The 12,970-nt window shown below is 36.2% G+C and overlaps 2 protein-coding genes across 11 annotated transcripts in view; one reads left to right on the forward strand and one right to left on the reverse strand.

The window, feature by feature from the left end:
* LOC106855888 (sodium channel protein type 2 subunit alpha-like) overlaps positions 1-6,262 on the forward strand; it is a 67,452-nt gene extending 61,190 nt beyond the window's left edge. For all 6 annotated transcript variants that reach the window (XM_088168105.1, XM_088168104.1, XM_088168108.1 and 3 more), the window contains 3 exons: positions 1,514-1,618; positions 2,028-2,298; positions 2,664-6,262. In XM_088168105.1, the coding sequence (XP_088024231.1) occupies positions 1,514-1,618; positions 2,028-2,298; positions 2,664-3,847 (1,560 nt within the window). In that variant the 3' untranslated portion in view covers positions 3,848-6,262. The remainder of the gene's footprint in view (positions 1-1,513; positions 1,619-2,027; positions 2,299-2,663) is intronic.
* LOC148223207 (uncharacterized) overlaps positions 1-12,970 on the reverse strand; it is an 89,307-nt gene that overhangs the window by 56,083 nt on the left and 20,254 nt on the right. The window lies entirely within an intron of this gene.

Below are 12,970 nucleotides of genomic sequence, written 5' to 3' on the forward strand. Positions count from 1 at the left end.
TTTGAAGTAATTCAGACTTACACTGAGTGAGTGTTCTCCACATCCCTTTAACAGCCAGGGATATGTTGTCCATCAGAAAGTTACGTCTTCGTTTTTCTTAAATTTACAGTGCTGTGACTAAGCAATGTGAAAGTGCAGGTGACTTAAGCAAATAAAAGGCAGGAAAGAAGAGAATGTGCAATACTATAAATTTGAAAGAAGATAACATATAGCAGTATTGTGAAGGCCTCCATTACAGAGACTAATATAGACAAGTTGAATGCTGAAAATACTGCTCAGTATTTTAAGATTAGAGAGGGTTGGGAAACTGACCTATATCCTCCCTAGGGACAGTACACTGAGACAAGGATGGCTTGTTCACTCATGAGAGCCATTATATCAGTGAGACAGCAGCAGAAATCCACAACACAATCCCACTTTCTTTATGGTGGCTTTTTTTTAATTATTTATTTACCGCTGAGTGAAATCTTCCAACAGTCACAGCACATTTCCATCATAATTATCAAATCAACTTCTTGTTTTTCTTCCAAAACTCTTACTCCCCAAGAAGTAAATTTTACTTGAATATTTGATTTATGAGGAGAGTTTGTTAAAGACAGTCTCTTTTGACTTATAAATCTTCATGTCAATATATAGCCACAACTGAAAGTTAAACACACCTTCATTCAGACTTATCATTACTTTGTTTATTAGGATTGAGACTACCTTTGACAAATTCAGTGGATCAAAGTCACAGAATCACCCCTGACTCTGAAGTTCATTTCCAAATGCCACTACTTTGATACCTTGCATACCTGAAATTTAATTACTAGCAAATGCTTGAAAGGAAAAAAACAAGATACTTGTCAGTATAAATTGTGTTTCTGATAAGAGTTTCCACATGTGTATTACACCAGTCTAGAAATCTTTTTATTCAGACAAGAAACCCCAGAGTAAACCCATGGTTCTGATGATCAATGATGATCAATGTAGGGGCATGATCAAGCTTCATCTACACTGTTCATATATCATTTGAACTGAGATACCTATGCTCAAATGGTAAAATCCATATCCTGAGAAGTAAAATCAGTAATTTCTTTCTCCTTGTGTGTTTTACCTGAAGGCATATCTGCTCACAGTGTATCTTTGAAGCTTTGAAGCTTTTTTATTTCTTCTAGATTGATTTACAATGTGGAGTTTATGATGCTAGATTTATATGTGTCTATGAAATGTATATTTTACAAGGTTTTTTTCAATTTTATTTATTAAACTGAATTAATCAGGTATCTATTTTTTTTAAATAAGAAATAGATACAAGTTCTGGGGATTTTCTTTGTTCCTTAATTCCTTTCATTTTTCCTTCAAGATTCATCAGATATTTTAACACTCTTTGAAATAATTACTGTGTTTTGATTTTGGTAACAATGTATAACGATGAATAAAGGTTCGTTAAAACCATAATCTGCAATCTTGTGAATTAATGGATGTAAAGACTTGGCTGTAATCAGATTTGGGGTTTCTTTTATTAATTTACCTCGGAGGTCAAGACATTTTCATGACAGAAGAACAAAAGAAATACTACAATGCAATGAAGAAGCTGGGATCCAAGAAACCACAAAAACCTATACCAAGACCAGTAGTAAGAATAATGCTATTCTTATGTCATCTGTATTTGGGGAGAAATCACAGCAGTACATTAATTATAACAAAATTTCTTATTTAACTCTAAAATGGTTTCAGCCTTATTCAAATTATCCCTTCATTCTGAATTGAAATATACATGTATCTGTTTTGCAGGAAAAATGTCTCATATTTTTTATGCCTGAAGAAGCAGAGAATTAAGGAATATGAAGAATTACAAGCTTGTTGGGTTTTGAGGGGAGAACTTTGAGCTGGCATATAAATTATAAAAACTAACAATAGTTTTCTTAGATTTTTGAGGCTTTTGCTTAGTTACATATTTTGGGAGAGGAAGAATGAAATGGGAGGGAGGAAACAGATGTTTATTACATAAAAATACTATAACTTTTTCTTTTTTCTCCCCTCAGAACAAATTGCAAGGTCTGGTGTTTGATATTGTGACACAGCAAGTATTTGACATCGCTGTTATGGTTCTAATCTGTCTTAACATGGTCACGATGATGATAGAAACAGATGACCAGAATGACGTGATGCAAAATATTTTATATTGGATTAACTTGGTCTTTGTTGTCATTTTCACTGGTGAATGTGTCTTCAAAATATTTTCACTCCGCTATTATTACTTCACCATTGGCTGGAATATTTTTGATTTTGTGGTTGTTATTCTTTCAATAATAGGTAAGAAATTCTTATGTTCAAAATGAAATATATGTGTATTTAATACTTTATCTCTGTCGAGTTGTGCAAATTAGAGGAGTTACTTAATTTTAATTTCTCTTGATTATTTAGGAAATGAAATGCGCACTTGAGAGTGTTAACTTTCTTATTAATTCTATATCAGTTGTAATACTTCTAGATTTGGGGTTATTTTCTAAAAGTGCAGGGAAAAAATTCCAAAATTATCCATAGCAGATGAAATATATCTCCAATTATATTTTACACTAATTCCGCTAGAGCTGGGGGGGAGATGTTGATACCTTTTTTGTGGAAAATGTAATCTGTGTTAAAAACTTACTCTCTTAATTTATTTTGATCTTTCACAGGTATGTTTCTAGCTGAGGTAATTGAAAAGTACTTTGTGTCCCCCACTTTGTTCAGAGTTGTACGGCTTGCCAGAATCGGTCGAATCCTGCGCCTCATTAAAGGCGCTAAGGGAATCCGCACTCTGCTTTTTGCTTTGATGATGTCTCTTCCTGCTTTGTTCAACATTGGGCTGCTGCTCTTCCTGGTCATGTTCATCTACGCCATATTTGGCATGTCCAACTTTGCCTATGTCAAGAGGGAAGATGGGATTGATGACATGTTCAACTTTGAAACGTTTGGCAACAGCATGATCTGCCTGTTTCAGATCACCACGTCCGCTGGCTGGAATAATTTGCTCAACCCAATTCTGAACAGTGGGGAGCCAGACTGTGACCCTAACAAGGCTCATCCAGGGAGCTCTGTGAAAGGTGACTGTGGCAACCCTTCTGTTGGGATTTTCTTCTTTGTCAGCTACATTATCATATCCTTTCTGGTAGTGGTGAACATGTACATTGCTGTGATTTTGGAGAACTTCAGTGTTGCTACTGAAGAAAGCGCTGAACCCTTGGGCGAGGATGACTTTGAGATGTTCTATGAGGTTTGGGAAAAATATGATCCTGATGCAACACAATTCATAGAATACAGCAAACTTTCTGATTTTGCAGCTTCTCTAGAGCCTCCTCTTAATATACCAAAACCTAACAAAGTCCAGCTTATTGCAATGGATCTACCTGTGGTGAGCGGTGACAGAATTCACTGCCTTGACATCTTGTTTGCTTTCACAAAGCGTGTATTGGGGGAAAGTGAGGAGATGGATGCCCTCAGAATACAGATGGAAGATCGATTTATGGCATCCAATCCCTCTAAAGCTTCCTATGAACCCATTACAACCACACTGAAACGAAAACAGGAAGAAATTTCTGCCACTATTATTCAGCGTGCTTATAGACGTCATCTTCTAAGACAGTCAGTAAAGAAGCTTTCATTTATGTATCAGAAAGATGAGGGTGATCAGCTTATCAAAAAAGATATGATTGTTGGTAAGCTGAGTGAAAACTCATCTCCAGAGAAAATGGATATGTCTGCATCCACCACAGCTCCACCTTCTTATGATAGTGTAACAAAACCAGAAAAAGAAAAATATGAAGATGACGAATCAGAAAAGGAAGACAAACGAAAAGACAGAAGAGGAAACAAAAAGTAAAAGGCAGAGGTTGTCCATAATGAATGTTTGCAAGCTTGAAAATGCGATGTTTTTGTCAGTAGCACTCTTACTGGAGGATTATGCCAAAATTATAAGTTTTTACACATTTACCCACTGCTGCAGTCAGTGCCTGCCCAAGACAATGATCCTTCACTAGTAAACTCTTGGTCTGTAACAGGGAAACAAACTTGCAGAGCAATAGTTTTGATTATTAGCTCTTACAAATTGAGAGGAGACACAAAATTTCTACTTGGACTACAGGAACCCTTAATGGGTCCTGATAAGCCTGTACTTTGGTGGAATAAGTATGTCCACTGTGTGCATTTTATCTCCTGTGTTCCATGTGTGTCAGTTCTTTTTCATGATCTTGTTTGCTTTAATAACATACCGCTTTGTTAATTTTGCTGTGCTGAGAAAACGAAATCTAAATACTTTTTATTTAGGTAAACATTAAATAATACTCTTACGTGCAGAGGAACACAAATGTCAGGAATACGTAATCATGGCATCATAATATGAACATATTTCTCTTCAAGCCACTTCTAAATGCAAAAAAAAAAAAAACCCAGGATTTCAGATTATCAAATCTCAGGATGTAGACCGAAGAAGCAGCAAACTATAAAAAAGCCAACAGAGTCCGGATAGAGAATTTGTCAGTAAATCAAACGAGGGAATAATTCTCACAGAAAAGAAGTTGGTAACTTAGTCTTTTAAGTTTAATATATTTATTTTTATTACCTTTTAGTAGTTCTTAATTTATTGTACAGTCAGTTTCAGATACAGTGGTTTAAATAAATGATTCTACATAGAGCTCCTGTTTGGAAAATTGTGAAACTGTGAAACTATTTCAGAGTACAAGATAGCTCATAATTCCTGAAACATTCAAACAATTCTTTTTACAGAAAAGCTACAAATGCCAAATTCTGCCTGTGAGAAATGATAATTTTTTTTTAAGTGGTATGTTTTGACCTTGTAGTATCATGAGTAGCTTCCATACTTTATTCCAAAGTCTGTTGCTATGCTTCTTATTTCTCGTGAGTGTATCTCACTTAGGAAAATAATCAAAGCTATAAGTTGAAAGCAGAACACCTTAGGGGACAAATAGTACCTTAATATATACCTCAGATTTAAATTTCCCTACTTGGCAAGGATGGATCATAGAAACACAAAATATGTACACAAGAGAGTTGGTTTTGACACCCCCTTGGCAATTTAGTCAGGTTTACACTTTAATATAACCTTCTGTAGAGAGCTGGGATCACCATAAAGATGTACTGAAATCAGCTTTGTCCTGCACTGGGGTTTACATGAGCTTTTTTGCATCGAGGCTGACACTATACATGTAAGTAAAATACCCTCTGTTATTTAATCAGTTGTTTTACACAGTGGTACCTTTTTGAACAAAGAAACAATGACCTAATTACCGTATATGTGTCAAATATATACCCTAAGTTAAGGTAAGTTAGCTGAGTAAGTAAGCTAAGCTAAGCCAAGTAAGTTAGCTTACAACATTTCAATAGATATTATGATATATTCTGTGATACTTCAAATAATTGGAAGCTCTAACTGATGCATGCTTGCTGCTATTATCCTACAGCTGTTAAAGTTTAACATGGGAAGAAATGTGAGTGGTAAAAAGAAAAACTGTTTGACAAGACCATCATTCCTCGTACCAGTAAGCAATAGTTTGCTGCTATTAAAGATTTTATTTTGTGTGAGTGTTGTAATCAGCAAATGTGCAGTAAGGTACGGGACTATAGAGGACAAATAGATGGCTTAAAATATGGGGCTAGAAGAAAATGATAATATATATTCCTTTTATTTTAAAAACAGTTTTATTTTATAACATTTTATACTTACTATAAGAAATTATGCATATTTTCCTGTTATTAATTTTTATTGCTGTCTTTGACACTTTACTGTTCAGAAACCTAAGATACAATGTGTAATTGAAAATTTCTGCTAATTGCTTTAAACAGCTTTTAATAAGGAATAATTTAAAAACACATGGACAGTACAGGGTTTTTTTCTCATCCGTAGGTCTTTTTATGTGAAACAAGACAGAAGGCCTTTTTTTTATGTCTGTTGATTTTCAGAGTAATCTTAGTCACGGGAACATTGTTTTTTCCCCAGACTTAATCTCACACTGTCTGCTTTGCTTATTGGTGCACACAACACTTTAAATATAATTTGCTATTCAAAAATCTTCCTTCATGAGGATAAGTAGTGAGCTTGTGCAATGGGCAGTGAAACACTTTGCATTTCTTTCAAAAGAACTAGAATATTGATGGGCTCCTGCTTTTATAGAAATTATTGGCTCATAGTGTATTGATTAACTGCATGCAGGAAGTTGTTTTACCAAAATTAACTACATTGCTAACAACCCAAAAGAATAAAGATAACCTTTTTATGTAATTATTTTAGTCTTTGTCTTTTGTTGTATGAAGTTTATAAAGATTAACAAGTAATGGTTGGTAAAATTAAGGGGCAGCCACTTCAGCAGTGCAGTGGCTTAGACATCTAGATCACATGTTGCTTCATGACTTAGATCAGTATCAACTTGTCACCATCAAAATGAAATGAAATGCTGATGTTCTCCTCTCCAGAGGAGTTTTTCTAGAATTCAGAAAAAAACACATTTCAACTATGTGTCTTTTTGTTAAATTTTTGAGTTGCCCAGGAAGAGCTCCAGTGATGTTCTCTGTTGGGCAGGTCCAATGCAGCAATGGCTCCACAGCTGGTCCTCTAGGCACTGCTCACCCTGGGATAGGTGACCTGGGATCTGTCACCAAAATAACCCCAGGGGAGCATAACAGAGCTGCTTTAATCCCTTTCCCATGAAGAAATCCATGCTTGCCAAGAGAAGGGAGCAAGGGCTGTTTTAGTGGCGGTGTCACAGCTGTCATCAGGCAACTGCTGCCTTTGCTGGGGCTCTCAGACATGGTCCCTGGCACGAGGTGGCAGGATAAGGGGCACTGGGTGTGCACTGGACCTGGGCATGGGGTAATTAACCCTTTTTGCTTTTTTAAAATTTTGTATTCTCATTTTTTGTGGAGTAGCTACTGTATACTTGGGCCAATATAACTAACAGGAAAAAACCCCTGAGCTACATTGTGCTTTGAAGGACAATGTGCAAGTTTTTAGTAACTTTACCTGATTTTAATTAATTTGCATGTTTTTTTTCAATCCAGAATAGATAGTGTTTTAGTATCGTAGTTGCTAACAATGATTACATATTAATATAATAATGTAAATACTTTTTAAAAAATATTGGTTATACTCTTAAATTGCTAATTAAATAATAAAGTTAAGTCAGTGCTGGATGGATGTGTAGTTAACTTGAAAATTCTATGTGGAATAAGCATAAAATATTTACTTAATATCTTTTTTACAAATTTTGATAGTGCACAGAAATATATAAGGTCATTTATAAAATCATTTTACCCTATAAAATTTCTATTATTTTTTAATTTATTACTATTGAACCAATAATCCAGCTGGAGTCGCTCCATTTTTAGTATCTCAAATGCAATATCTTAGACCTTTACAAAAAAAAGTAATGTATTTTTGGATTCCAAGTGTATATATTTGAATAAATATGGACACTTCTATATTTCATTGAAATTATTCCAGTATACCTTGAAGGTAAAAAGCTTATGGAAGACACAGTTGACTTGCAGACTTTCTCCTTAACCTGCAGGTATAAAATAAATGTGTGTTCTAGTTTTGATATAAGAGGATGGTTTCAGGTAATGGGTCAGTCATACATCATTATGCAAAACATTCAGCAAAATTCCTGGAGCAGTAGGCCACTGCACTCTCTTATTGTCCCAACTCACAGAGAAGGAAATATTAAGACGAAAATCTCCCTTAAAATTGCCTAAGAAACGAACTTTCTTTACTCTCTCTTACTAACCCAGGAATGTAAGTGTATTTTACTTTGGGAAGGTGTCATCAACCTCCACCTCCCCTCCCTACCCTCTAAAAAAGCCCCAAATATAGCCCAAACCTGTACGGGAACATAAAAGTGGAACATTTCAAGGATTTTTCAAATCCTGGCCTGGCTCAACCCTGTTACAAAATTCTGTTTCGCTTCTAAGGACAAGAGTAGTCCCACATCGCTCATACGAAATCACTTGTAAAAATGAAAAAGGGAGAATACAGCAGGTGGAATATGTGGGGTATTTCTGACTTGCTTGTTTTCATGACGAGGCCTTAAACAGGTGCTGGGCTAGCCGGTGTTTTCCGGCGGGGTTTGCCGCGCTGGGGCGGCGGGAGCATGTCCCGGCTGCTGCGGAGCGCCCGGCAGAGAGGAGCGGGCTCTGCGGACACAGCGGCGCTGCAGCCCCGACTGCGGGCACGGCACCGCCTTGGGAGAGCCTGGCCTTGCGGAGAGTGCACTGTTGTGTGCTTGTTACAGCCCGATGGCTCGTCCGCTTGTGTGAAGAGGGGTTTGTTGTGTGACTGGAACAGCAGCCTCTTGGATTGCAGTTCTGTACCCTCTAAGACATGCGGACCTGTATCTAGACCTGATACCACGGTGGCCAAGAAATGCCGTGCTCATCTGAGCTAACGAAACTACAGCTGAAGGGTTTTGATGCAGCAGGGAGCTCCTCAAATAGCTATAGGTTTACTTTTCTTAATAGGCGTTATTCGTCTAATCCCACGGTGCACCCCTGAACAGCCTCAGCCTTCTTAAAGAATCATGTGTGAAAGTATCTGTGTCATTTGCATGGAAAACGGTGATATATATATCTTTATATAATATATATAATGAAGTATTACTAAAAATGCAGGGGATTTTTCTGGACAGAGAAAATCCCTATGATACTAATTCTATAGCATAGATTCAGAAAGGCTTATCTAACTCAGTAAGGCATTAGGAGAAATAATCTGAAATCTCTGCAGTGTAGCAATATTTAATGGCTCACAAACCTCTGCATTAGCAACATCTTTTTCAGTGGGGGATGGTACCATTTCTTTCATTCTCAGAGCACAACTAGGTTTTGTCAATGTGATACAGCATGCAGGCTCTGTCACTCAGTGTATTTATTTTTCCTCGCTGATCAGTGGGAGCTGTTGCACGGTGGAAAGAGACCTATTCTAGTGCTTGCCTTAAAAAAAAAAAAAGACACTGCAGTGTAACCCAAGCAAAGTAAACTGCGGCATATTTTCATCCCTCTGGAGAGGGAAAATTGCATGCTGAAGCACACATGATGACTGCTGCAAGAAAAGCTTTTGATGAAAATGAGGAAGGACACTTCATAAACAATTTATAACAATCAAACCATGCCGTTCCAGACATGTTCTGCACTTCCATTTTCTATTGTCTTAAAAGCATGTTACTTTAACAGCAATCTTGATAACAATCTTCGTGGAATGTAACAGCTGATTAAAAACCAGCATGATATATTTTTCAAAAGATGTGTATCTGAAATGGAATGTAATAAACTCTTTTCATTTTCAAAGTAGTAAGTATTTGTAACAGCCATATTTTAAAATGGTCAGAGAATTACGTGCTGTATTGCTATTTGCAATACTTCTTTATAAAAAAGTCATGCTTGCAGATACCATAGCAACCCATCATGTGGTACTTCTTGATTGCCAAGCTGTATAGTAGCTTTATGCTCATATTCTGCAGCCATACTTGCATTAATATCTTTATATAGTGTTTAGTAAAAATTGCAGCTGCATCCACAACATAATGTGAACTGAACTATACCAGCAGTGGTCTCAGGTTCATGGTCTCAGGCAGGCAAAAAGTTAAAATGTTCTCTCCAGTAAGTGACATTGTGAATACCCTTTCTCTTTTCTTAATTTCTTCATGGCCCTGATGGTTGTCAAATGTGGTCTTACAATGATTGCTGCAGCATTGTTGCAAATACTAGTAAATTTGTTTATACAGATGGAAAGCAGCTGCTCATGCTCTAACTCTACAACATTGGAAATTGAATGTGATTTATGTGATGCTGAATAGGAAGGCAGATAAATGCAGGCTCTTGATAGCCTCTGTCTGGAACTGCATGTACATCCAAGAAAAAAATTTCAGCATGATGTTGAAGAGCACTTTGAATTCACCAGCTTTACCACTCTTGCTTTCCCATTTATTTGAAAAACAGTTACTTGAAATTTCATTTATCTATGTTGCATCAATCTTTTAGAATTATGTTATTTTGATATAAATACTAGAAGAACAAGGAAAGGAAACTGCTTTGAAAGTAACCGATGACATATGAAGACAGCATAATACAGTGTTGACATTATTTTTCTATTGTATTTCAGGATTAAAACCTTTTTTTTTTTTTCACAGTTAAATTCTACTACATATAAGGAGAGCATCCAACAGGAAATTTCAAAATCTACATAGAAGAAGTGACAGGAAAAGAAATTACAGTGCTGGTATTACTGAAAGGTTATTAATATAAAGTCTTTTGCAGAAGTTAATTGGAAATTGATTAACTGAAAATAAAAGATTGTGCCACAGAACATGGACTAAGGAAAATTTACAGCAGAGTACAAGTAGAAATTGTTGCCTTACACATGGAGCTGTTTTACTTTTGAGATCATACTTCATACTAAAAGTTAGGATCAAAAAATACTTTACATATCTGTTAATATCCAAAACACATCTATGGCTATGCACCCTATTTATTCACATCTATTGCTATATAAATGTCGTTAATAATTTTAGTGTAAAAATTCTCAACATTTTATTAAGAAAAAAAAAGGCATAATAGGAAGGCATGCAGGTTCAACTTTTCTGTGTTACTTGGTACCTATTCACATTCCAGCTTCCCTTTCCCTGTTCCACTATCAATCCCTTTCCATGAGATAAGAGTTTCACGTGGCAATTTAGACTGATGTGGTGAAATGCACTCCTTTTAAAAATCTATGATGAAGTAAAATAAAATGCCTTTTTTTCCTCTGAAGAACAGAAAAAGATTGAATTTGCAGGCCTCCCTAGCATTGTCGGTAATATACTGTCCAAAAACCACTTGTGCAATTCTTGGCTTTTTAAAAGTTCTGCATTGTTAAGTCGAAGGAACTGCATTTGAAAGGTTTCCTCAGAGTTTCCTCGGTATTTCTTCATACATAGGACATAGAATAAAAAATTCTTCAGAGCTGCATTAAGTCTACAATCCCTTTTGCCTCTGGTTATACAGAAGTGTATTTGTGGAAGTCTAAAGGACGAGAATGTAAGTGGATAGGTAAGAACCTATACCTGTTCCTCTACACATAGGTTCTTTTCTGACTTTAAGGCAGCTCTAATAAAGTATAATTGTGTCTTCTTTCCTTTTCCTTCTTGCTCTATTCCCAGACTGGAAGACAGAAGAGTTGCCTTTCAAGCAGGAAGACCACAAATCAATTTATTGTTGCAGATGTTTCAAATGGTGGAGCTGAAGAGTAACTGGATCAGCTGCTGCAGCTTTTTCACATATGACAGCATCAGTAAATGATGGTAGGTAACCTCATTAACAAATAGACTTCAGCAGTAATTAGAATAAATGTTAAGAAGTGAAGAGAGAAGATAATTGGTGTTTAAAACCACCAATTAGATCTTTTAGGTTTTATAGGTAATCTTATTCCACATAAAATTACAAGTTTGTGTATTAACTCTTTTAAAACAGATGCACAGTACTCAGACCTCCCTTGTGGAGACAAAGGACATTCAAAAGTGATTTTAAATTATGTTGAAACGTGGCAAAAATACCATCTTAAAACGTTCCATTTAACTGCAAGCAGAGGCAGATAAATTTGATATTCAGAGACTGATAAACAACTTACTTCCTCCTTTTACTTGTATTTTTCATATAGAGAACTTGGTTCTGTCTCTTTAAGAAGTATCCCATCTTGTGAAAGTAATAAGGATTTTTGTAAAATACCTGGTTTGTTCATAACCTTGTGAGAGTTTCTTGAGGTGCAACTGCATTTAATTAACAGCTTTAAGTCTACAGTTAAATGTTAGGAAAATTTCACCTATGAACTTCCCTAGCTCTTTAGAATTTTTCTCATGGTGCTTTAGGGCTTATCTGATATTTTGCTAATCTATAACTAATCTGGCAGAATGTAATCTAAACTTCTATTAAATTTCTAGTTTTTCTGAGCACAGCTGAGATGCTGGTCTGAAAAACCTTCCTTGAATATTACTGGCTGCTGGCCATTCTGACATGAAGAAAACATTAATGCCAAAAAGCTACCAGAGGTATTACCAAACCAATCCAAAGTTTATCTGATTCCCTGGGCGAGAGACTGACCAATCAATTGCTTTCTGATTGTTTCCAGCCTGTTGATTGCACTTGCACTGGATAAGCCATGGTAGTTACCAAGCAGGAAGAAAGTTTTTTCAGCATGCCACAAACAACAACTCAGCATCTTAATGCTTCTTAATGCCTCGATAAGTTTGTAAAGCACAAGAGTCAACAAGTCCCTTCTCCACCCTGACCACTATGCTCTCACTGTGGTGAGAGCTTTGAGTGCAAAACCAGAAACTTCTGTTGTAGATGAGGCAGGGTTTCTCTATCCCATTTTTCTGCTCTGTTTACCAGACTGTGAGACAAGGGAAATAAGTAAAGGTATGGAAAGGAAGAGGAGAAGCAACTCAGTTAAGAAAGCTGATGAGCTGGGAAGAGTAGGGGTAAAGACAAAGGAAAGGAACAGAATGAAATGGGGCAGTAATTTCTGTTCCAGACGGTCAAAGACTGAACTAGTTTAACTGGTTTAATTTAGTTTTAAGAAAGAAATATGTCAGAAAATAATGAGTCCACTGAAAATATGAACTTGATATCAATTAGGATTCTTGAGTGTAAGAGGTATTGAGCAATTGCACAGCTTTCTCTGTATTTATAAAACACGCATGCTTAAGAGTTTCTTCCTGCTTCTGCTCAATTTATATATTAAGGGATTACTGCAGATTTATCTGAAAGCATCTAGATCTACTGCTGTCAGTTACACTGACACATTATGAGGAATTGTTGCAATCACAAATAATGTATTTCAATTAGCATTCCATATCATTACCCTTTCCTAGCTGTATCTTAATTGTAGCAGAGAGCAGAGGAGTTGGTTTTATCAATGCTGTCCCTTGGTACTTTTAGAAGGTGCAGTTGTTTGGGACTTTGGAAA

The sequence above is a fragment of the Sturnus vulgaris genome, chromosome 7, assembly GCF_052056855.1.
Source record: "Sturnus vulgaris isolate bStuVul1 chromosome 7, bStuVul1.hap1, whole genome shotgun sequence".
NCBI lineage: Eukaryota > Metazoa > Chordata > Aves > Passeriformes > Sturnidae > Sturnus > Sturnus vulgaris.